Raw genomic sequence first — 24012 nt, 5'->3', positions numbered from 1 at the left:
TTTCACTTGAAAAGATGAACACATACTGCAACTGATTCAGAGTGGAAATACCAGTTTATGATAGCCAAACATTTAAAGCCAAGTTGTGTACAGAGCCAACAGTTGATTATCGACAATGAAAATCAATTCCTGTTCTTGAAACCATCCAATCACATTCAGTTACAATGTCCTGGGTGAACGTTCAGGAGTGGGCTCCCATCATCCTAGTCCTCACAGTTGAACATCCCGGAGGTAATTTGTTGGGGCTGGACCCTGATCCTGCTGAAGGCCAGCAGCCTAGGGGTTTCATAGTCATAGTACTCGGACCCCACAAACACTCTGACCCCATGAGGACCACACATGGCAGCAGTGATCCCCCCAATAGGCAGAGGAGAGTCACTCTTCACTGTCCTGGGGGTGGCAGACAGGTCAACGTCAAGCATCGTCTTGCCTATCGGGAGATTTAGAGACAGGAAATGAGATCACCATTGACAGTGAGTACCTTTGATGTAATCTTGATACAACATGACAGCATCAATCTGGGTAGGTCTGTTGACACAGTTGTGGTTACTAACGGTACAAATACAAAAATGGAAAAGCAAGACAAGTCTTTTGTCATTTTATGGAAGCATGGGTTTACCACCAAGACAAAACCCAAATAATGCATTCTAGACATCTTTTCTTTTATCAGTTTACCTTGAATAAAATGCACAATATCTTCGCCAGCACACAAAAGAGATGCATTCACAGTGCCATCGATGCCCATCTCCTCCTTCAGGGATTTGGGGTAGCCCTCGATGAGAGTGTAGTGGGCAGCTGTCTTGTAAATGTAGACTTGATCCCCCTGTGAAGATACATACATTTTCTCTTGAAAAAAAAGTAATCAAGGAACACGTTGTGTTTCAGAGAACGACTCCATGAATCTTAATGCATTTTGTGAAGGATTACTGTAGACTTGTTTGGCTCTCAAATGAATGAAGAAGTCATTTGTACAATGATTTCATATCTCATGACCTACCACACCCACGAACATCCTGTCATGACCTACCATACCCACGTACATCCTGTCATGACCTACCATAACCACGTACATCCTGTCATGACCTACCATACCCATGTACATCCTGTCATGACCTACAATACCCACGTACATCCTGTCATGACTTACCATACCCATGTACATCCTGTCATGACCTACCATAACCACGTACATCCTGTCATGACCTACCATACCCACGTACATCCTGTCATGACCTACCATACCCACGTACATCCTGTCATGACCTACCATACCCACGTACATCCTGTCATGACCTACCATACCCATGTACATCCTGTCATGACCTACCATACCCACGTACATCCTGTCATGACCTACCATAACCACGTACATCCTGTCATGACCTACCATAACCACGTACATCCTGTCATGACCTACCATAACCACGTACATCCTGTCATGACCTACCATAACCACGTACATCCTGTCATGACCTACCATAACCACGTACATCCTGTCATGACCTACCATACCCACGTACATCCTGTCATGACCTACCATACCCACGTACATCCTGTCATGACCTACCATAACCACGTACATCCTGTCATGACCTACCATAACCACGTACATCCTGTCATGACCTACCATACCCACGTACATCCTGTCATGACCTACCGCAATCATGTACATCCTGTCTTTGTGGTTGAAGACAGCATCCACGGCCCCGGGAATGTCCTTCCAGAGCCTGGTGATGGGGAAGGCATGTTTGCCATCGCGGTGAGTGTCCAGGCGCATGTAGCGAGAACCTAAAGTGAAGGAATCAAACATCGCCTACTTATTAGAACTTCATTTAGCAGATTACTAAAACACCTATGAACAACACTCACACAACACTCATGCAAGTCAACCCTGGGTCATCTCCATGGCCATGCTGTACTGCCAGAGTCGCCCAGAAGACTGTAACAGACAAATCTCATACCCAGAAGAAAGTGACACTGACCTCTGAAGGCGTAGTGTCTACCAGCGCTGTCGATTGTAATGGCATTCAGGCTGATCTCACTGCATTTAGGCACCATTGACCTACCCCCATGACCATGACCTGGATCCCAACCGAGAAAAATGTAATCACAATCTTTAGAATATAATTTTTCAAAACAGCCCATGTTGAATTTCTTTGTGCTTCCGCTGTATGTAATCAGTGATTATTATGGAGCAAATTTTGTAACTCGAAATTGTTGCTGTTGATATTGTGCTACTTCAGGGAGGATCCACTTACCGAAGTTCGGGCACCTCATAAAGTAAGCTCTAGCATCCTTGGGGTAATCTCCCTCCACAGCCCCGGTAACAGGATGGAACCTGGTGAACTCCTTTCCTCGGAAACAGTAGTAATGTTCCAGCCAACGGAAGGCGGAGGTGCAGCGGAAATATTGAGGCCACACCTTTTTTTTTATTGACTTGGTCGGGATGTCATAACTGTACACCGCATCTCCTACCAGAAGAAACAAAGCAATGGTGGAGTCCCACGAATGGATGATAAACTAAAGTAAATATGGGACAAAATGTTTACCTTTGAAGAACAGGACAGAGTCAGAGATGCATTCTCCCTGTGGACACTCCACAGCGGCGTCCAGGTCTCTGGGGACACCTGGGAAGTCCTCTTGGATGTCTTTTGGATAGCCCTTCTCCAGAGTCTGGTTATAGTAGCTGAACACTTTATCATCCTGTAATCAGCACACGAACCCCAGAGAGAAATGCTGTTAAACACATGAGGAATTCACCATGAAACCAGACGTTCACATTTCACCCCAGCCAAAACAAAAGAAATAGATCAAGATCCCAGGATTTGCCATGTAGTGTGAACGTAATAGAAAGTAGATGGTACCAAGAAGAAGTAGATGTGATCGTGGTCCTCGGGGTGTTCCTTGCTGTGCATGCGGAAGGCAGCGTCTACGTGTCCCAGGTGATGGTAGTCATCCAGCTCCTTGAAGGTCTCGTTGGAGAGCTGAGCTGTTCCATGGAAGCCCTTCCACAAGTGGTCACCTAATTGGGGCGTAGAGCAGGCGTGCTAATTGGGGCATAGAGCAGGCGTGCTAATTGGGGCGTAGAGCAGGCGTGCTAATTGGGGCGTAGAGCAGGCGTGCTAATTGGGGCGTAGAGCAGGCGTGCTAATTGGGGCACAGAGCAGGCGTGCACTCAGAGCAAACATCCTTCCTCATAGATCTGTCACTCATTTGCTAAAACAGTCGCTGACAAAGTGCTGGTTGCACACCCACACCAAGTGATGACAACAAATCCCAATGTTCACCCTGTAATTGGCTCTGAAAAATGACCGGGCTTAAAGACGGGTCAGAGCAGTTGTTAAATACTTTGGTGAAATAGAAGCCTATTGTACCTTTAAAGAAGAAGGTGTCTCCTTTCTCATCAGGGGCGATGGCATCAAACTCAACGCCATCACATCGGTTAAGCTCGGCCGCATGATGAGTCTCCTCCTGGGCCGGATCTGACCAATCAACACGTCAACATGGTTAAAAGTTCATTCTATATAGGAGATTCATCAAAGTCTGACCAGGATTAGACAGTTGTGACCCTGTGCGACCACAGATTGTTGAAAGAGCATGCCTGGATGGAGCTATGACCCACACAAAGTGACTGTTCATCAGAGGAGCTCAAAAGAACTGCTCAGCTGTGCAGTGGTCACTCTGACATCAATCAGTTCAGAGAATTGAAAATAGAGAGACTGACTTCAATGTAAGTGAACTGAACAACCTAATGGCAGCATTCATCAAAGACTCACCTGCCATCATTCTGTCATGGTGCCTGATTAGAGAAAAAGAAACAAACAATTAGACTGAAGACCCTCTTGAATACATGGTTTACCAAGAGTGAAGAACTGAACTGCCTTCCTTCCCTATCTGTAGGTTTAGGTTAGCAAACATGCCCATGGTCTCGACAAGGCAAATCAACTTCTGAAATAAGTTTTTCAAAGTGGGATTTTCTGGCATTGAAAACCATCGGATGTCATTCTGCATTCTGAGTCACCTCAATGCACGGCAGTTACATGAAGGTGCACACTTTGCAGCTCGTCTACAAATACTATAACGTAGGTGAGAGAATCTCCATTTTTTTATACGAGCACAGAAGAGCCTGGCAGTTTATCAACACTTACGAGGGAGCAGCGCTGGTGAAGCCCAGTGCTAAACACAGCCAGAGTGTCAGAAAGAGAAGCTTCATGGTGAGTCCTGGAGGAGCAGTGCTGGGTATGACTGTGCTGACAAAGAGCTGACTTGCTTTATACAGACTCCTGGCCCGAGTGGGTGGACACTGTGGAAAGTCCTGTGTGTGTAGATATGTGTGTTTACCTTGACAAGATGCGGCGGGGGTTGAGCTGTTGCAAAATGTTTTGAGTTGATCATTTTGTGGAAATCTGATCGTCCTATTATGGAAATAATGTAGCACGTCTGAATGTCAAGTTGTTTCCTCTTCCAAACAATAACAGCTCTACAGTAAACTACTGTACAAATCAACAACAAAAATATAGGATTGTGACTATTTGATGTTACTTACAAATCAAATCAATTATCTGTATTCATCATCAAGTCCTATTTGTTCAAGGCAGACCAATCAGTTCCCATTGGTTTAACAGGACTTTGAACACTGGGGCCAGCCCTGAAAACATTTATCCAGAAAGATAAAGAACACAGTTGTGACACAAGCCAAACAGAGACGGTTTTGAAAACAACGACTCTTCTCTTTCCCCCACTAGGTCTGTTGGCATGTGTTGGGATTGTAGAACACAAGTTCATTTGGACACCCAGTCAGTAACATTCACAAGTGCCTCATCCCACCCACTTCCATTTTCAATGTTATTTGATCTGCAAAATGATAGACGCAAATGATATATCGAGGTTGACAACCTCTGTTGATACTTCATCATTGTATACCTGTCCATCTGTTTGTAGTCTACCAGACGGATGGTTTTCGTGCCCTTCACAGCCATACTGGTGCCTCCAGCATTGATGCCAGATAGTCTGATTTGAGACTAATTTGTGTCTTAAAGTGTTTTTCTTTCTATGAAAAAGCTATCAAAAATAAATAAAACATAAAATGAGCCATTTCGTCCAATCAGAAGGTTTATTAATTCTCTCAATTTGACATTCAGCAACCGTGAAATGTGTGCATAGCGATAGTATTTGAACTTACAGCCTCATCTCAACAGAATTACGTTTAAATTGGTCAAGGCTCACATCTGCCCAGAATTTCAAGTTGCAATAGTACTGAAAAATCTGGGAGGATATTTGACCTACCTCCTTTTATTTCTCAGATAACATAATATCAATATAGGTCATTCATGTTCATACATTTTTGTTGATTTGATTTGCTCAAGAAATTCTTCTTCTTTCTAAACAGCAAGAATACGATCAAAAATCTCAAAGTTTCACAAATGTCTAACCAATATACAAGTTTAAGTGTGTGTGCTTAAGGGTACGTGTTTGTGTGTCTGTGTCTTTATATGGTGTATATATAGATATATCTATACACATATCAATAAAGATAGCTATACATGGCTATACAAGAGTGATTTGTAAATATGAGAAATGATACCCATTCAACACTTGGAACTTGATTACTTAGCAAACTGTGGTTAGTGTGAAAGCATAGTATATCTGGCACTAAATGGCAAGCACCACTTTTTAACATTTTGGAAAGTTCCCAAAGCGTACATTTTCTAAATAATGTGCTAACTTCTGCTAAATATAATGTCTCTTAATATGTGAATGAGTGATTCTCTCCCAAGAAGACATCAAATCATTTCAAAAGTATCTAAGGCAGATTGAAGAAACGACAGGTTACAGAACAAGGGATCAGCTGTTCTGAGGCGACCGGATGAGCTTCATCTGATCTTCGTCCTTCCCTCTGGTGTGCCTCACTTGTAGCGGTAGATCTTCACGCAGTGATTCATGCTGTCTGACACCACCAGCTGGCCCTCAGGCAGCAGAGCAAGGCCTCGGGGGCTGCTCAGGCCCTGGGTGATAATGGGCCAGCCCACTCCCTTGGCAGGGTACAACACAACACGATGCTGCTGTGGGCTCCAGTCTGCCACCAGGACGTCCCCATCACTGTCGAGGCAAAGGCCCCAAGGGCAGGTCAGCACAGGCCCCAAGCCGGAGCACACCCCGAGGATGCGGATGGTCTTCCAGCCAGGATCCAACACCCGGATGCAAGGAGCACGGCCGGTCTCGTTGCCCCTCTCCGACACAGCCATGAGGCCGGACGTTGGGCAGGCAGCCACCAGGTAGGGCCTGTGAAACCCTGTGACAATGGTACGCTCCAGCCGAGCACCCGTCTTGGGATCCAGCTTCAAGGCAGTCAGAGTGCCGCGCTTGATGTCCGCCACCAGGAACTCATCCAAACAAGTGATAGTCACCCCTCTGGGGGCATCCAGCTCTTCGTTGGCGGATCCCATGAACGTCCCGCCGAAGGTCCGCAGCAGGCGACCGTGGCGGCTGAACACCAGCAGCGCTCTCTCAGCGGCGCAGGTGAGCGCGATGAGGCCCTTGGAGTTCACGGCTACGTCGAAGTAGTTGCTGATGCGGGCCGATCGCTCCGTGCCGGCGGGGGACACCTGCTGCACCACGTTCTTTTGGAGGTCGGTCACTTGAATGCGAGCGTTGCCGCAGTCCACCGCAAACAGCTGCCCTTTGACGGAAGTGTGGAGCCCGCTGGGTAGGTTGAAGTCGGTGCGTCCGGAGCCCTGCTTCCCAAACTGTTTCAGCAGGCAAGCCGCGTCCAAAGCGTGGGATCCACCCTCCTCCTCGGTCTCTCCCGAGGCTGGCTTCGCTCTCTCTTTATCCCCTTGATCCGACTGCTGTCGCTCCTTTGCCTTGTTCACATCTCCACCTTCGATGGCAGACATGGACAAGGAACGGCTCACACGTTTCGACGCGACACCCCGCTTCACTGGGCTCTGGGCTCTCGGCTCTCTTTCCTCCGAACTGGTGGGGCTTCTGCCGGATTCTGGATGAAAGGTCGACGGTGCAGAACACTTACGGGTCCGGTTGCCTCTTCTAAATCCGGGACCTTTCCCCCCGTTGATCAAGAGACGGACCTTGCCGGAGAGGTCCGCAGTGGACATTGTGCGTCTCGGTACCTGGTTAAAAGAGCCAAGAGGGGAGTTGACTGTGTAGGTGTCAGAGGCATCCTCACTGTCTTCTGGTGAGGGGGGGCTCTCTTCCCCTAAAGATGTTCCTCTGGGCTGTCTGTTGAGAGGCAGGCCTTGACCTGAGGGAGGACAGTGTCTGGGGGAGAGATCCAGGAGGCTGGAACTGGGTCCTCTGGAGTTTGTCTTGGAAGTGGTCGCGTTCCATGATGTCGGTGGACCTTCTCCATCCCTTTCAGGGGGGCACGATGGTTCCTCGCTGGAGACCAGAACCAGGGTTCTTTGATTTCTCTCACCCTTGAGGATGGAGCGCCTCTTGTTTCCATTCTGCCCACCTGGTGGCTCATCTCCCTCGGACTCTCCCTGGCTGGAGATGGGAGGGAAGGCCAGGAAGAGGTCCTGCCCATGGGTGTCTGAACAGAGAGACTCTAGCTCTTCGTCCAGAGATGACTCTGAAACGCCACGTGGCATAGGACTAACCGGTGACTTTGGAACTGGTGTCCGGGGCTCCTCCTTAAACTCATCTTCTCCTGAAGACGAGAGACGAATCTTCCTCACTGTGCGCATGCTCCCACTGTTGGCCTTGGCAACCTCTTTGTGGTGGTGATCTGATCCACCTCCATTTGGGGAAGGATCTTTTCTGATCTCCACCGGCCCACAGCTTGCGTACGTCATCTCTCCCGAGTGGAGAGCGCACTTCTGCCCTTGGGCCCCACACACTCCGATGGGGTAGCTAAGACTGTGCTCCTGGACGTCGACGTCTCCGAGGCTCACCGATTGGGTGCTCGGTAGAAACGTGACCCTCTTCAACGAGAGAGATATCTCCCAAGGTTGGGTGACTTCCGCGACGCCCCTCTGCAGCTGGTTCTTGTTCGATCCGCCGCCGCTGCTGCCCCATCGCTGGATCTGCTCCTTCACTTGGCCCAGTTTGCGGAGCTGCCGGTCCACCAGGGTCTGACCGACCCGCACCGCCGCCGCGTTTTCCCTCTTCACCTGCTCGAGCCGCCGCTGGGCCTCTCTGTGGTCCTGCGCCACCTTCTCCAGCAGGCGGCGCTCTTCTCTCTGGGCCTCGATGACGGCGTTTCCCAGCTCCTCGTTCACTTCCTCCACCTCTGTCATCTGCCGTTCTCTCAGGCTCTCCAGCTCTCGCTCGCCCTGCTCCAGGTTGCTCAGGGCCTGCGCCACCCAGTTGGGCGGAGAGGTAAGGGTTACGGGTGCGAAGATGGAGCCTCTGGGGGAGGTCATGTCTCTCTGTATGGGAGAGCTGTGCGTCATCAGGGCAGAGAGGCCTGAGAAGGCTTTTCTCTCAGAGTGAGACCTCATTAACATCACAGAGGAGGAGATAGAGAATCCTCCTGTTGGACTTGTGGGGTAGGTATCCCTTTTCAACTCTATTGGCCGTTTTGAACCCTGTAAATAAATAAAAAACACAGCAGTTGACCATGCGGGAATTTGTACCTACATGGAAACATAGTAAAAGGCACTTTAGTAGTAACTATACTGAGCTTAAACAGCAATGTGAAATTATTTGCCTGTGGAGATGCGGCTGAGTCTAGGTCAGTTCCGCTGGGAAGGTCATTATTATTCTGTTGAAAATGATAGTATTGAGTTGAGAAAAGCTCTAAAGGCAAAATCTGTTCAGTCAACTGGGAGGCCAGAGCTGTCTCATGCTGTCACTCATCACGAGCCCTCAACTGTCTCAGGTTGTGGGCTTCAGCAGGGACACAGACCTCTATTGTCGCTGCACAGAGCTGCTTATCTGCCCATGGCCCTGAAACTGAGCCCTATCTTTCAACACGAATATGAAATGCCTCTTAGGGCCAGCGGATGCATCAGAGGGGTGTTTGTGGCACAGCCTGAGTTCTTAGTTTACAACGTATATAAGGGTAGATTGAGTCTTCGTTTGAACCTGCATGGGTGAGTGCATGGGCTATATAGGTTAACTCTGGAGTCCTAGATAGAGAAGCCTTTTACACCAGGAGCAAAACAACGGGTCTTTTTTTCTAGGATGAAAGGCATAGGTATCACTTTACCCCCGTGCGCTCACAAAGAGGTCCCCCTGGAAACATATGACCTCAGATTGTGAATGGCGAAAAACACAGTTCCTCGTGTTCTGAATAGGCAAACCCATGATGCATCGCTGTGTCTCAGGTTTTGAATAGAAAAACCAAAGATAATAAATCTACATGTTTTGTTCTACACATGTAGGTCAGATGGCTGTTTAATGTCACCGTTTAAAAGGTATGTGTTTGAGGTACATGACGGGTTTAAAAGCATGCATTGCTCTGCACATATGTGCTAGTGTAATAAATCAGTAATAGGAGTACAGACACATCTACCAATGTGTTGCAATGTGGTAAAATGGGAGAAAGTCTGTGAGTAACAAATCCCAGTCACTCTAATGGAGTAAGGCCACCAGTCTCCTCTCACGTTACCCCACTTAAATGTTGAATGAGGGACACTGGTTGCTAAGTTACCAGATGGCACGAGCTGAGGTGTTGAGAGTAAAAATAAAATGATAACATTCATTGTTGAGAATATTTGACTTTGACTTTCAATACCACTTTAAAGTATCTAATATCTAGAAAACTAGCCTGAAGGACCAACACTCGTGTCTAAGATATTCTGTAGTTTGTAAATAAAAGAAATATAGATAGAATGTGTAGATAAAAGAAAATGCAAATTATGTGAAAACAAGTGCACTAATATCATACTAATCTAGACTCTATAATTTAGACTTCATAAATCATATTGAATCACAAAGAAGGCCACATACAGTACATATCAAACGACAGTACGTGAAAAATGATTTAATGGAAATGTTCTGTTTCCTACTGTAATTTTCATTTCATGCCATTAGACTATATAACCAAAATAAAGTTAAACATGGTGTTACCTGGGCTCAGGTGTGTTGTTGGTTCACTGCTGCTCCCTGTAATCTGTCCCACAGGCTCACAGGCTCACCCCCTCCACCCCTCGCTGTCACACCCCTTACATTTCCACTCCCTCCCTCTCCCTATTTCACTCCATTAGAGTTACCTTACTTTCTTGACTAACTTTTTACTTGGCATGAAACCACATACCAGCTGCTGTTAGTCACAGGAGGAGTCATTTTAAAAACTGAAATATAAGCATCTTTTCATTATTTTTATGGCAAGCTTCCACGAGTGCACAAATTGGGACTTTGTAACACAATAGTGTGGAAGGAATAGAGAAACAGATATTGTCTTGTTTGTGATATGGTCTGCTGCTGGAGTAATCTTAACGGGCACCTCTTCCTTTCCACTAGATGTCAGCACCGAGCTACATAACCAAGGATGTGTAATTGAAAGGTTACTTGAGGTAGACCACAGCCCAGTCCTGCGAGCGTGCCCCTATGCCTATAAATACAAGAAGCGTTAGTACGTGTAATCATCTAAACCTCGTTCATCCGATTTACTTGATAGTAAATTGCACAAATTGTCAATCTCGTAGGCAAGAAAACTACTTTGTCTGCTGCAAGTGCATGAGAGCAATCTGGTACTTGAGTGTTGCCTGCCACTGCCTCACATGGCATTTCTTCTATTATCATTCTAGTGTTTTGCAGTTGGCAATGGCATTAGAGCACTCTTACGTCTACGTCTCCCTCCGTCTCGATGGTTAATGCAAAATATTTGCATCAACATTCAAAATATTCAAAATAGTTCAAAATATTTGGTCAACATTTTTAATGCACCAGTAGGCTATCTTACAAACATTGCATAGCCCACGACCAAAGGCGAAAATGACTAAGCAGACATAGCAACGATATGTTCTATGTAACAATTTTAAATATGGTTTATTTTTAAGATGTTTACCGTATGTGGCAGAGTTCTTCATGACGACAGTTTTCATCTTCACCAGTTGCGCCTCGGCGATCGAGAATGTAACCCGATCAGGGAAGCTGCAGCCAGCTGTGCCGTCTGGAATAGCGCGGTCCATTTGTTGCGCTGTCACAGCTGGAGCAAGATTTAACATCATAATTTCTATATATATTTTTGGACTGTGCCTAGATATTGTCTCAGTAGTTGCGTGCGCTAGCCATAATCTTTCCAATTTTGAACTTAAACTATTTCAGTCCCCATATTTTCTCTAGTGGAGGCCACTTAAACCGCGGTGTGTCCCTGGGCGTTGTATGTGCATATCGCTGGGCTTCTTACATACTGGATAGCTCAAGTCAGTGGTGGATTAGTTGGAGCTAGTTTGACAAAGGTAAGCAGAGCAGTAACTGAGGAAATTGAACTACAGTATTGCTCTTGATAAGGCCACAACTAGCTCCCCCAAATGTGACATCCATATTTGGAGTAGTGATTCCAAGTCAATGGTTTAAAAGCCTTCCAAACACAACATTAGTGCCTTGTGAATACATCATAAATGACCAGTTGTGGTTCTATTTGGTTCAAATAGCTTCTTTACTTTGTGTCATCTGTGGCAACCACCATAGCTGCATACAGATGAACACATGACAAGGACCTCAGTGGCAAACATGTCCATGACCTTTTTCTAACGTTTTCCTGTGAGAACCTGCAACAGGCAGAGTAGGACACCCATGGCACATCTCTGCACCAGACTCACTCTCCCGGGTTGTTGACGGAGAAGGTGAGTTTGTCTCCGTTCTTCCTGTGAACTCACAATGCCATGCCGTCTAGAATTACAAATCAAAACTCCTTTCTCAACGCCGGTGCGGAGTAGACATGAGAAAGAACGCGTGTTCTGCCATTGTAGTTGTGTTGTCCTTAGTGGAGGTGGAGGCTGATTGAACGCAGCCCAATCTCCAGGACCTGCAGTGGTGGTAAGCGGCAGGTCTTATCCCTGGGTCTATTGATCGCTGCAGCAACCACCGAGTCATTGTAAAAGTAATTTACTTTCATTAAGTTATTGTCTTGTGCCATGTTCATGTGTATTGTATTACACTCATAATGAGGGAGGGACAAGAAAACCTGACTCATCATGATAAAGAAATAAGCAGAGGATTGATGCTGCGGTTCATTCACCAAACTGTTTTCCCTGTTTTCTGACATATGGTGGCAAGATGGTCTGTGAGTAAAAATTGCATTTGAACCGAATGTCTGTGCTTGTCTGGGATTAGATGGTCCCTGAATGGGCTGTAGTTCTGATCTGAAGTACCATCTAAATTTAAAGCCCCGGGTTAAGTAAATTGAGCACAGTATCCTCAAATGTTCTTTTTCCTATTTCCCCCTGCCATCTATGGCAATAGCAGTGGATCTTCGCAAAACCCCTCCCCACAGAAGTTCATCTCCCGCCGCTCCCGAAAAAAAAGATAAGGTCATTCATTTCACTGGTTATCCTTTAGCCTGAGAGGTTAACAGATATCCTTTCTCGGAGACCCTGCATCTTTTATCCAGTGCTCCTCACAGAGAATTACACCCGTGAAACATTGCCCCCCCCCTCGAAACAGATGGGTCCTGAGACATCACTGTTGGTGAATGTCACAGCAGATCCTCCGGGCGGCCAGGCTCCTCTGACTGATTATGGCTACCTCAGATCTGTCGCAAGCAATGGAAAAGTATATAGGCCCAGGGTTGTATGAGACCCCCATGTTAATGATATGACTGTTAAACTCCGCCACCCAGCTGCCTGCCTGCCTGCCTGCCCGCCTCCAACCATGGCACTATTAAATATCCTCGCTGGCGCTGCCACCCCTGTTGGTGTGACAGAGAGTAATGGGACCAATAGTTACTGCAACAAACAATAATGGGATTCAGCATGCCAACTAAACAAGAGGAAATATGACCACCACATATGACTGTGCCATTTATGGGTTATTATTACCAGCCATGTGACAACAAATACTTCAAACTCATTTTCAAATGACATTTCTCATTAGTCTTAGATAAACAATCAAGCAAGAGCTGAATAAGTGAGATTGTTGTAAATGTCATATTCCACACATTACTTTTCTGTTTCCCCCCGTCTCTCATGTGAGATTATGAATATGGTAATGGTCTTCATTCTGGTGGGACTGTCTTCTTTCAAAAGGGGGCAGACCTGGTTCTGCTGTTAGATTCGATTAATCTCTCCTCACGCCACTCCTCATTTTGTGTACCCCCTCTCTAACACTTTTAGGGGTATAATATTAGAGGAACAATCGCAGAAACAAAACGAGCTGGAACCACCAAGAAGTGAACAGATGGCACATAATTGCCTCGTGGAGGAAGCCAGGGAGTCAATTTTTACCGGTCTCAGGGGAGTTGCAGTTGCAGAAAGTGCAGGTGCGTTTGTTTTGATCAGATATGGCCTAGAGGAGCCATCTGAAAAATATTCATCACATGCACATTAGTGAAGAATTTAACAAAGCCCGATGCCTCCATTGGTGAGACCAGGACGGAAGCGTGTGCTTTCATTAGGACATGGAGGTAAACACGAGGAAGAGAAGCCTGTGGCTGGCTGGCTCTCACCACCACAACAGATGCAGCGTCAAATAAGGCTGAACCAAAGTCCAGGAGAATCAGATTTAAATCACTGAAAACACAGCTAATTCTTTGTCATCTTGTCAAAATAATTGTGTGGAATCCCCGACAACAAAGGAAAACATAAAAATGCACAAATACCAACTGCAGGTACAATATCAATATTTTCTAAGCTGTTCGCACAACTATTACCTCAGAGAAAACAACAGTAATGGGACATTGAATCAGGTTTTGTGCTGAAATCGACAACCTAAACGCTTTCTTCTTTGAGCCTTCAAGCTCAGACCACATCTGTTCAATTACTAGCTTGAAAAGGCAATTACCATTGGCTTTGTATTTGGTTAATACTTGATGATTCACTTTGTAAAAGATCCTGAATGGATGTTATGATGGCCTCCACAGAATTCTCCTCATAAGGACACAGCCTGCATTCTGAATAAGCTTTTTGATGAGCTATAGGCCATCCTCTTTTACAATCCCAAACTTGCTCTGCCTTGCAATATCAAACTAATAAATTACAGCCCGTCTCCCACATAAGTCTCTGATAAATACAAAGAAGAGTCTACGTTAGTGTGCAGCTGTGACCCAGGGTTACCTAGCAACAGGTCATGCCCAGACGAGATGCACAAGGTGGAGATACACCTCTGAGGAGCCGGAGGGAGCGAGAAAAAAGGGGGGGGGGGGGGTCTCATCCTCACTCTCTATGACCCTTGACAGATAGAAAACCCACTCGGAGGAAACGCTTTTTGATTGACAGGGATATTTAGAGAACCTGGAGCTCAGATCTTTCTATTCCTTTTTTTTTACCTCCTCGTTTGGGGGTGTTGAAGTATATTGAGCACTGCACGGTATACTTTTTGCACACATTTTTATTGATACAACAATAAATAAATGTGTTCACAAAAAAGCAATTTTTTCCGATAAAATGCATTACTTTTTTTGTATCTGCTTAGATGTGACAGCGCCTTTGAGAGTTCCAGGCACCTTTTAACTATGCTGTCCCCTCGTTCAGCCATGTTGTATCTCTGCTCACCGCCTCTAGTTATGGTAGTTATAAATGATTTGGTTAAAAATCTATTTTCATGCTCTCATGAAACGCACACAAACACACACACACATACTCGGTCTACATAATCAATTTTGTAACCAACATACAGTGTGTGTAACTGATGGAAACTCTAACTGACAGGGTTAGAGAGATTGAGCGATAGCGCCGGGGACATATCCACAGACTAAAATATCTTTGCCGTCGTACCATGGAAATGAGGGCTGCTGTGTTCAGTCAGTGCTTCCCCCCTCAGAGTCACAAACCCTCAAGGGGGCTTTGCAGCTGGGTAGGGTTAGCACACGGTCGAGTTAGGGCCCACACACATTGGAGAAAAACACACACTTGACTCTGTGTGAATGTGTGTGTATTCCATGTTAAGATGTGGTCAGTGAATACTGTTTTTAAGCTTTTCAGTTAAAGTTTGCGTTTTTCCTATTTAATTGAAATTCTTAAAAAATCTCAAATCTAGTTTCATCATGTGCCTCAATGAGTTGGAGTCATCTCCAGTCAGTCAATTCAGTCCATTCAGAAAAAACTAAAAACATGAAAAAACAAATAATGATATTATAATTGTTTATGTACATCGTTTAATGCTAAAAATCTATTGGCAAGCTTATGTTACATCATTTAAAATTTATAATTGATGGAATTTCTATCCCATATAATTAATATAATGTCCTACTTTAAGCCTGTAATGCTGTTGCCCCCTCCAGGGTGGTAGTGGAGTGGGATTAGCAGATGTCAAATGTGAAGTTCACACCTTACAGTAACGCACAGGATGCCCATGCAAATGCACAGCCAGCAAACACCACCAAAACACAGTTTGAGACCCATATGAGTAAATGGGCATCCATCACGGATGCTAACAACTCTGATTAAAAATAGATAATCTGCAACTGGCCCCCTGATGGCGTTGAGTCGTTTCGGGCATAATTGCGGCTGGGAGCGGTTATGATCAAAGGCAAGTCACACCTGCTCGCCTTTAAATTTCGTCCCGCTGATTACATTTTCATATTTCATCAACATCAAATTGATAAATATGAAAATGACGGGGGGTATGTGTACCTGTTTACTCATGGTCACTTGTAATGCCCCCAGCCACCCCTCCTTTCTGCCTAGCTCTCTCCCTCATCTTTCCCCCCATCCCTCTAGGAGTGCAAGGGAGGGACAAGGCAACCAGGGAGAAACTTTCACTGGTGTCTTTGCATCCAGCATTCACCCAATTTACACCTTCCCCTACCCTGTCAGCGCCGCCCAGGTTCCCCTGGCGACGAGTTTGGTGCCAAGCGTCAAAACAGGGGGGGTGGAGGTACCACAGGAAGCAGCAAAAGCAAAACAGGGGCTTATGTCACATCAGTGAAGCCAGTACCGCTGAGACCGGCTGCACATGGTTTCTGGGTGCAAAATCTGCACACTCACACTCTGCCACTAAAAACATCCCGCTCCCGACTGTAGTAGAAGAGCGGGGGGGGGGAATCAGGCCAAGTTTGGAACGATGTACCTACTGTACGTGAAGCCTGTTTAAACATCTTGACAGGATTAGAGCGGAGTTAAAGTGCTTTGCAGGGCCAGTTAATTGAAGCGGATGAGGTTTTTAATAAAGCGTGCAGTGTTAGCAGCTGACAAATGGCTGTGCTGACACACAGGGGAAATTGCATTTAATGGCATCAGGTTGTTGTTTTTTTTTCACTCTCCCTCTTTTCATTTACGCTTACCTGAGTCAGTTAAGGTGTTTTCCCACTTGGGTTTTAATTATGGTTCACCAGGGGTGGCTCACATGGGGAGGAGGGACGTGCAGTATATCAGCTGATCTCCTACAAGGACATTTTACTTCTAGGAAATGTGTTAAACATGCATACAGTCCTATATGATGCACCATTACAAGTATTATTATCAGTGCAGGGCGACAGACAGTGCTGGTCCAGAGAAGCGTTCCCTCTCTCTCCTCACTGCCTCTGCCCATCCTGGTGGATGGGTACCTGTATCTGTCGTTGGCAGGCTATTGCAGTACAAGTTGTGGATAGGACATGCATACAGTGCCATTACTACCCCCATAATCTGGCATAGGATGGAGACAGGACCTTCAAAGAAAGCTCAAGGAAGCCATGAACTGTCAGAGGCCACAATGCTAGATGAATTATTTCGAGTGATGTGTCAGTGGACCATTACAAAAATGCCCCTTGGGAATTGTCAATTTGATATCTCACCCAACGGCAGACTGCCCAATCCTGTAGGAGATTCCTCATATCAAGGGACAATTAGAGAGTTTCATATTCCTTAATATCAATCACACGGCTCATGAATAAAAACAATTAGGTCTTCATAATTCATACAATTGCAGGCGCTCTTTGATACCTTCTTTTTTTCATAACAGTGCCTCTTGGGTATAGCTTTGCACCACTGGGGCACAAGGGGAAGGACCAGTGGGCCACAAACAGTGGAGGAGGCAGATAGTAGCTAGTTACAGAAGATATCAGTCCTCTGGACGCGTGTCAGTCTTCATTAGGGGGTGGAGAGCAGCTACGCCCTTAGGTAAGGATGGCCACTGTCTACAGGAGCCAGAGGGCAGGAGAGGGCGGAGGAGGAGGGGTTGGGGGGGGGGGAGCTGAAAGAGGGGGAGGGGGGGCAGAGCAGCAGCTGTGGGACAATGACAGAATCTGTGTCCAGGACCCCCCAGGCCAAACACCAGCTCCCCACTGCCGCAAACTGATCTCTCGCCTCTAGACTGAGAGGAAAGAGACAGAGAGAGAAAGAAAGCGAGAGAGACAGACAGAGAGAGAGAGAGAGAGAGTATGAAGACGAGAGACAGAAATGGAGCAGCCACAGTGGCACGGCACCCTTTCATTTCTACAAATGCACGCTGCCATGGCTATGACATGCAGAAAGGTCCTCTGTACACAGGACAATGTAGATTTAATCTAATGTCTTATTATGTTATTGGTTCATCTGAAGCCTGAGTGGTTCACCTACAGTACAGCAGCTTGGATAATGCCAAAGATTAATCTTTCATGGACTCCAGTAATTTCACCACTTTGATTCACTTATGATTAATTCATCCGGTATGCTACAATGTAGACTTACATGACATTGAAATGATATTTGCTGATAGAAGATGGTGGGAATTTCCAGTGACTGCAAAGGTCTGTTGATGTGAATGCGCATTTCAACTGCACATATTTCTCCAAAAGAAAAACATTTTCCTTTGTGACCTTGATTGTCTTTACCATGACAAATGCCCCCATTGGCAACACTACCTTGACGAATCAAAGGCATGTTGTCAAAAGGAAGATATCAACCTGATTGTCAGCAGCATACTGCGGGCTAGCGTCACAATTGTCCCATCTGAGCCAAGACAATAGCAGTTTTGACAAGCCGGCCCAACAGAGGCCGCACTCTCATGCCACATGTAGGTGGCACACACGCGCCTTATTAGCCAGGTCAAACATAATCAGTGATAGACAAGGCAGGGCCAGTTAATTATGGCTGGCAGCTGGCAGGGAGGCCTTCCTTTAGGGGCTGAGTTGTGTCCATGCATGAACCCCCCCAATGAGGAATAAATCTAACCCTTTTGTTTGGGGTGAAGCATGTGGCGGCCCCTCATTTGAAACGAGAAAGAAAATGGGGAGAGAACTCAGGATTAATAACGGGGAATGGGGCATTAAATTAGTGTGATGTCAGCATGGTGTGTGTTTGTGTGTGCGTTTGTTTGTGTGTGCGTGTGTGTAGAGTCTGTGTTCATGTTCTGTACCTACTGTACAGTGGACTCCATGTAAACTAGCTTCACAATTATTTTGGAATAAACAAGAGAGACATGCTTCTTGGCAAACCATCAGTGCTTGTTGGAAAAAACACTTTATGTTGCGAAATGGCCCCTTTCAACATAGCGCATTTATTTTCATTTGACCAAAGAACACAACAGTCGACAACACCGCATGTCGTCTTTCAGGTGGCAAACTGGGATGTAGTAACTGAGTGACATCCCTCCTTTCAGCGACTGAACGGGACGTAGATCAGTTCGTTTCTCAGCCTGTACATCTCCATACCCAGATGAGACCAATAACAATATAGTCCCACGGCTCAGACTGCCGTGTCACTGGGAAACATACAGCCTCGTGAAGTTGGTTGATGGAGGACAGAGAAAGGAGGAGGACAAGGCAGGAGGGAGAGGAGGGAGAGGAGGGATAGGAGGGAGAGGAGTGACAGGAGGGAGAGGAGGGGGGGAGAGGAGGGACAGGAGGGAGAGGAGGGAGAGGAGGGGGGGAGAGGAGGGAGAGGAGGGAGAGGGGGGAGAGGAGGGAGAGGAGGGAGAGGGGGAGAGGAGGGAGAGGAAGGAGAGGAGGGAGAGGGGGGAGAGGAGGGAGAGGAGGGAGAGGAGGAGAGGAGGGAGAGGAGGAGAGGAGGGTGCAGGTGAGGACGGGGACAGGACGAGATGTTTGTGATATATCGTGTGATTATTTTGTCTGCACATCCAGAGACTGAGGACCCAGAAATAGCTTGGCTGCTTGTAATGGGTATATCCACTTTAATCTGGTGTGTGTGTGTGTGTGTGTGAGTTGCCCTGCGTGTTCGTGTGTGTATCGCACGGTGGGGCTGGCGGTGGGGTTATGCGCCATGTTACCATATATACAGTAAATGGTGTGTGTGTGTCTGGGCGTGGGTCTGTGTGTGTGTGTGTGTGTGTGTGTACAGTATGTCTGTCTGCAGAGCCTGGAGCGGAGACTAGGGTCTCTGATGAGTTGGCCTAGCCAGACGCTAGCTAACATATGCACAGTCCTCCAAGCCCATCTGAACACTACCACTGGTTTATTGATCCTCTTTATTCTGGTTGAATGAGATGCAGACAGCCCGCTCTGTCTGGCCCAGCCATAATCATGATATAACACACAGGCCCTGTGCTCGCTATCGAATCTTTGGTTCTTGGCATAAATCTGATAAGACAATGATTAGCTTTATTGCGTGAACATTTTTATATCACGTCATTTTGATGCTGTCCTACAACCCTATTACTATGAGCCATAAATACATTTGCTTTGCCCGCATGTCTCTGATGATATTGTATGTGCTGATGATATGCAATAATGATAGATACAACACATCATTGGTAATGATTGATATAACACATGCACACACACACACACACAGTTGTTTGAGCTTGCATCCAACTCCCAGACAGGGCTGATCAAAGGACCAAGCGGGTGTGCTTCAGAACCAGGACCTTGGACAGCACCCCTATATTTTTTAAGAGCTACTTCTCAGACACTGCCTCCCACATTGTGTGAGTTTGTGTGTGGGTTTGTGTGTGTGCGTCTTTTTGTGTGTGTGCATGTGTGTGTGTGTGTGTGTTTGCATCTTTCTGCGTGTATGTGTGTGTGTGTGTGTGTGTGTATGTGTGTACTGTGTGTGTGTGTTTGCATCTTTCTGTGTGTGTGTGTGTGGGGGGGGGGCTTCTTGTACTTTCTCTGCTGCTTCAGTTCTCTCCCCATAACCATCCCTGTAGCCATGGCAACAATGCTGATTGATCCAATGCCATATGATGCCAATCCCTTCAAAATCCGAAGTAAAAGTACTGATTGTAGAATGTAATCATTAATATACAATGACCTTTCAGCAGACCTTTCTTGGCCAGTAGAACAATGATTAGCAGTAGGGTGAAGTTTGACTTTAAATTTGCACAATGAAGAAAATGTAATTCTGTGGCAGAAACATATAAAGCTCATAGGTTGTGGTCTGAAGGCAAAAAATAATATTGCAGTGTTAATGTTCCTTGTTGCCTCTCTGAGAAAAAAAACACTAACAAACATCTTCACAAACTAAAAGGCAAATCACACACAGTCGCAAACACACACAGTTGCAGTCTTGCTGCCTAAGGGCTCCTGGGCTTGTGAGGGGATATGTCACTTTTAGTTTACTCCAGTCGCCATGGACCGCCATATTCCTTCCAGTCAAGGTTCAAAGTTCAGGCTGTGATATTTCACCATGGCTCCATTTATAAACCAGAGAAGAAGACAACGTCGTTATTTCAAAGTGCTTTATGCCAGTGGGTTACCGCTATGTGATTTTGTTGGTTTATCAAGGAAAATAAACAAGGAAAGGGGTTAAAGATACAGTGGGAACGGAGCGGTTGGAGGAGGAGGAAGGGGAGGAAGAAAGACTGAATGAGGAGAAAGCTTATTACGGGGAAACAGATGGCCTCCAATCACTCAGGCCCCACAGGGACATGGAAGGACAACTCTCCCCACCTCCAGGTTACGAGCACTGGAGAAGAGGCTGGGGGACTGGAACACGTGTGTTTGTGTTTGGTGTTTGCGTGTGTGTGTGTGTGTGTTGGCACACTGGCACCGTACCACCACCGAAAGGTGTTGTCGGTTGGGAGAAGCTGTGGTTGTGGATGTTGTGCTTCGCAGCGAAAGCGCTCTCATTTGAAAAGACACTCCTGACGAGATGTGCTAATAGGCCAACAGGCGTAAAATGAGCTCCCAGTCACACATGATGCAGCTCAAATACATCATGTTCACACCCATGAAGATACGTGTGTATGTATGGCCATATGAGCACCCCCCCCCTCACCCCCCTGCCCACCGCACACACACACACACACACACACACAGATGACAGGCAGAGAGTGGAAATGAAGGATTTTGAGTTCCATCCCGTTACATTATGCAGCAGATGGCGTGCAGGCCGAGCCCGGCCAGACCGCTCCCAAGGGTCCGCCCAGAGAGGAGGGGAGGTGAGGGGGGAGGTGTGAAGAGGGGTGAGGGACAAAGCTGCTCTCTTTCTCTCCCTTAAATGCACACGTTTATTCTTTCTCTCACTATCTCCCTCGCTCGATCTGTTCCCTGGGTTTATGCCTGGGACGGTACACAGAGGTGGTTGTCTGACTTTACACAGGCGGGCACGTGCGCCCCCCCCCCTCTCCTCTCTGCTCCTCGCTGCTCCTTTCCTCTCTCCCATCCTCTCCGCTCCGCTCCTCTCCACTGTTCTCCTCGCCAGTCCTCTTCACTCCTCTTCACTCCTCTCCACCCCTCTGCCTTCCTCTCCTCTTTACGCAGCCAGGAACATCTCCCTCCCTCCCCATCACCCCTTCCACCCTTACCAGCACCCTCCTCCCCTGCCTCCACCCCCCTCACCCCTTCCGAGGCCAGCTGAGTCTGCACCTGAGCTCCGCCACCGAGGGGCTCTGACCCTGGCTGACCTGGAGAGGAGAGAAGGAACGCAGGAGGGGAAGGAACAGGGAGAGGTGAGAGGGGCAACATGCAAAATGAGGAGGAGCGAGGAAAGGAAAGCGATGCGCAAAAAGGAGTGTGAGAGTTGAGAGAGATAGCGAGCAGAAAGGTGGAGGGAAAGGGGTGAGGTGGAGAGAGGGGACTGTAATCATCCTCTGGTAATGGATAACAGTTTTCACATTACCTTGTAGAATTTATTGATATTTTCTCAGAGTGGTCAATTAGCTTATGGTGTTGCTTATCGTTGAACATCGTACACTAAAGTCAACACACGCGCACACAAGTACACCACACACACAAGCATCACCATAGAGGACACACACACACACGAATACACACTGGCATGCGTGTCCTCAGATCTTGCCTGGGGCACTTTTTGTTTTGTATTTTCGAATTAATTGAGCCAATGCTGAAGTGTTAGGCCAGATGTCACTGTGACCTGTGGGGATTATTACGAATGTGTTTCCCAGACCATTTAGTATGTGAACCCATTGAAGGAAGGCTTCGATCTGGACGAGTCTTTGAATGGGGCCTCTCGTGGAGTTTGAGGAAAACAGAGGAAAGCAGATTGCTAATGTAGGACATCACAGTCCTCCTCCAAAAACGAACCTCATCTAAACCACCCAGAATATCACCATGTGGTGCATTCTGTCCCTTCTCTAATGGCCATCGCGGATACCCATTGGTCACTTGAGGCCAAGAGACCCTCTTGGTTTTGCCAACAGCGCTGTGCACCTTGGCATTGCCCACAGCCTAATGAACTCATCAGCCAGCTGGAGGATCTTGCAGAGGGAAGGTTTAAAGAGGAGCAGAGGGTCCATCCTGCTTGTCCATGTGTGTGTGTGTGTGTGTGAGCGTGTATGGGTGTGTGTGTGCGTGTATGGGTGTGTGTGTGTGTGTGTGTGGGCCACAAGAGATGAGCCAAGAGTGAGCGGCATGAGACAGAGGAAGGCAGGATGCATGAATGAGAAAAAAAAAGAATGGAAGATTGTGGGATACCTGGATTGGGATGAAGTGAGGTGGAGATGGAAGGAGAATCCGAAGCAAAAGCAAAGGAGGAGGATCACAGGGGGGGTTGGAGAGAGAGCCAGAGGGGGTGGGGGGTCGGGGGTGGGGGGGGGAAAGAGACAGAGAGATAGAAGAAAGACATGGGTGTGGCATTATGAGAGGCTGAAACACATCAGTTGGGTTATTTGCTGCTAATGGTCACCTCACTTAAGTCATTATCGTTCATGTATTCAACCTTTTATCCTACCCAGCAGATTGTACAATCCATAATTATAATTCAATCTCTCGTTAAGTAATCTCAGTTGTTATGGATGATACAAAATGTATGCGGTGTGCTGAACATATTTGAGTCATTATTAACATTGCATCAATTGTGTGTTTGTGTGTCTTCTTATGTGTGCATTTTGTGTGTCCATGTGAATGTGTATGTGTGAGCGGGTGCACGCGTTTGGTCACGCGTGCGTCTGTGTGTGTGTGTGTGTGTGTGTGTGTGTGTGTGTGTGTGTGTGTGTGTGTGTGTGTGTGTGTGTCTACGAAGGAGCCCTGCTGGGAGCACAGATGGTGCAGAGGCCTGCCGTGGTGCTGGCCATGGCCACATTCTCACATGGGACCCCTGGCTTTGGCTCCCACACCTCCTGTTCAACGCCGGACCCCCCCCCCCCTCCCCTTTCGCCCCCCCTTACCACCACCACCACCCCCGCCCTGCTGAAGCCAGGGTCCACCCCGCTACACCGCCCTGGAAGAAAAGGAGCACAACACATGGGCAGCTTGGTGTTTTGAGAGCCAAGACTCCCTCGCCTCGTGTACGCGTGTGGGGGTGTGAGTTCATGAATGAACAGGCCGAGTCATGTAGGATTTCTTTGTGAATCTCCGACATGTTAACCAAAAACTTGTTTTTTTTGGTTGTTTTTTTTTTCGACTGAGTGTTATTGAGTGTTTTCTCGGAGTGGGCATAGACTGTTCTAGGCTGAGGGCCGGTCACAATGTCCTCTGTCCTCTCTCACTCTCTCTTCCCTCTCTCTGTGGACGCCTCCTATGTGCCCCCTGTGGCCACATGTTCACCTGAGAGAAGCCCCATGCATCTCCTGACAGGGTGACTAATCCTTCCCATTTCACCGCTCTGTCTCAGTGGTCTCACGGAC

At 47.0% G+C, this 24012-nt stretch overlaps 2 protein-coding genes across 2 annotated transcripts; both read right to left on the bottom strand.

The window, feature by feature from the left end:
- Positions 1–35: 35 nt before the first annotated feature.
- On the bottom strand, positions 36–4247 carry hpxb (hemopexin b). Its single transcript, XM_084667787.1, has 10 exons — positions 4149–4247; positions 3777–3799; positions 3375–3482; positions 2865–3022; positions 2550–2703; positions 2259–2471; positions 1983–2081; positions 1658–1788; positions 676–823; positions 36–430 (listed from the first exon to the last, which is right to left on the bottom strand). The coding sequence occupies exons 1-10, from the start codon at positions 4211–4213 to the stop codon at positions 204–206; spliced, it is 1326 nt and encodes a 441-aa protein (XP_084523913.1). The 5' UTR covers positions 4214–4247; the 3' UTR covers positions 36–203.
- Positions 4248–5100: 853 nt separating this feature from the next.
- On the bottom strand, positions 5101–10156 carry LOC146261122 (uncharacterized). Its single transcript, XM_084668271.1, has 2 exons — positions 10036–10156; positions 5101–8549 (listed from the first exon to the last, which is right to left on the bottom strand). The coding sequence occupies exon 2, from the start codon at positions 8466–8468 to the stop codon at positions 5907–5909; it is 2562 nt and encodes an 853-aa protein (XP_084524397.1). The 5' UTR covers positions 8469–8549; positions 10036–10156; the 3' UTR covers positions 5101–5906.
- Between the last annotated feature and the right edge of the window lie 13856 nt (positions 10157–24012).

Source organism: Hypomesus nipponensis, chromosome 12 (assembly GCF_054491055.1).
Source record: "Hypomesus nipponensis isolate SF chromosome 12, ASM5449105v1, whole genome shotgun sequence".
Taxonomy (NCBI): Eukaryota; Metazoa; Chordata; class Actinopteri; order Osmeriformes; family Osmeridae; genus Hypomesus; species Hypomesus nipponensis.
Note: the sequence above shows the minus strand (reverse complement) of the source record. Positions and strands in the feature narration are given on the sequence as shown.

Bases quoted from the DNA above. Each gene is read 5' to 3' on its own strand.
- hpxb (XM_084667787.1), bottom strand. From the start codon at position 4,213: ATGAAGCTTCTCTTTCTGACACTCTGGCTGTGTTTAGCACTGGGCTTC. The intron at 3,800-4,148 runs GTAAGTGTTGAT...TTCTCTAATCAG, and splicing joins TTCACCAGCGCTGCTCCCTC to GCACCATGACAGAATGATGG. The intron at 431-675 runs GTAAACTGATAA...ATCTCCCGATAG, and splicing joins TATTGTGCATTTTATTCAAG to GCAAGACGATGCTTGACGTT.
- LOC146261122 (XM_084668271.1), bottom strand. From the start codon at position 8,468: ATGTTAATGAGGTCTCACTCTGAGAGAAAAGCCTTCTCAGGCCTCTCT.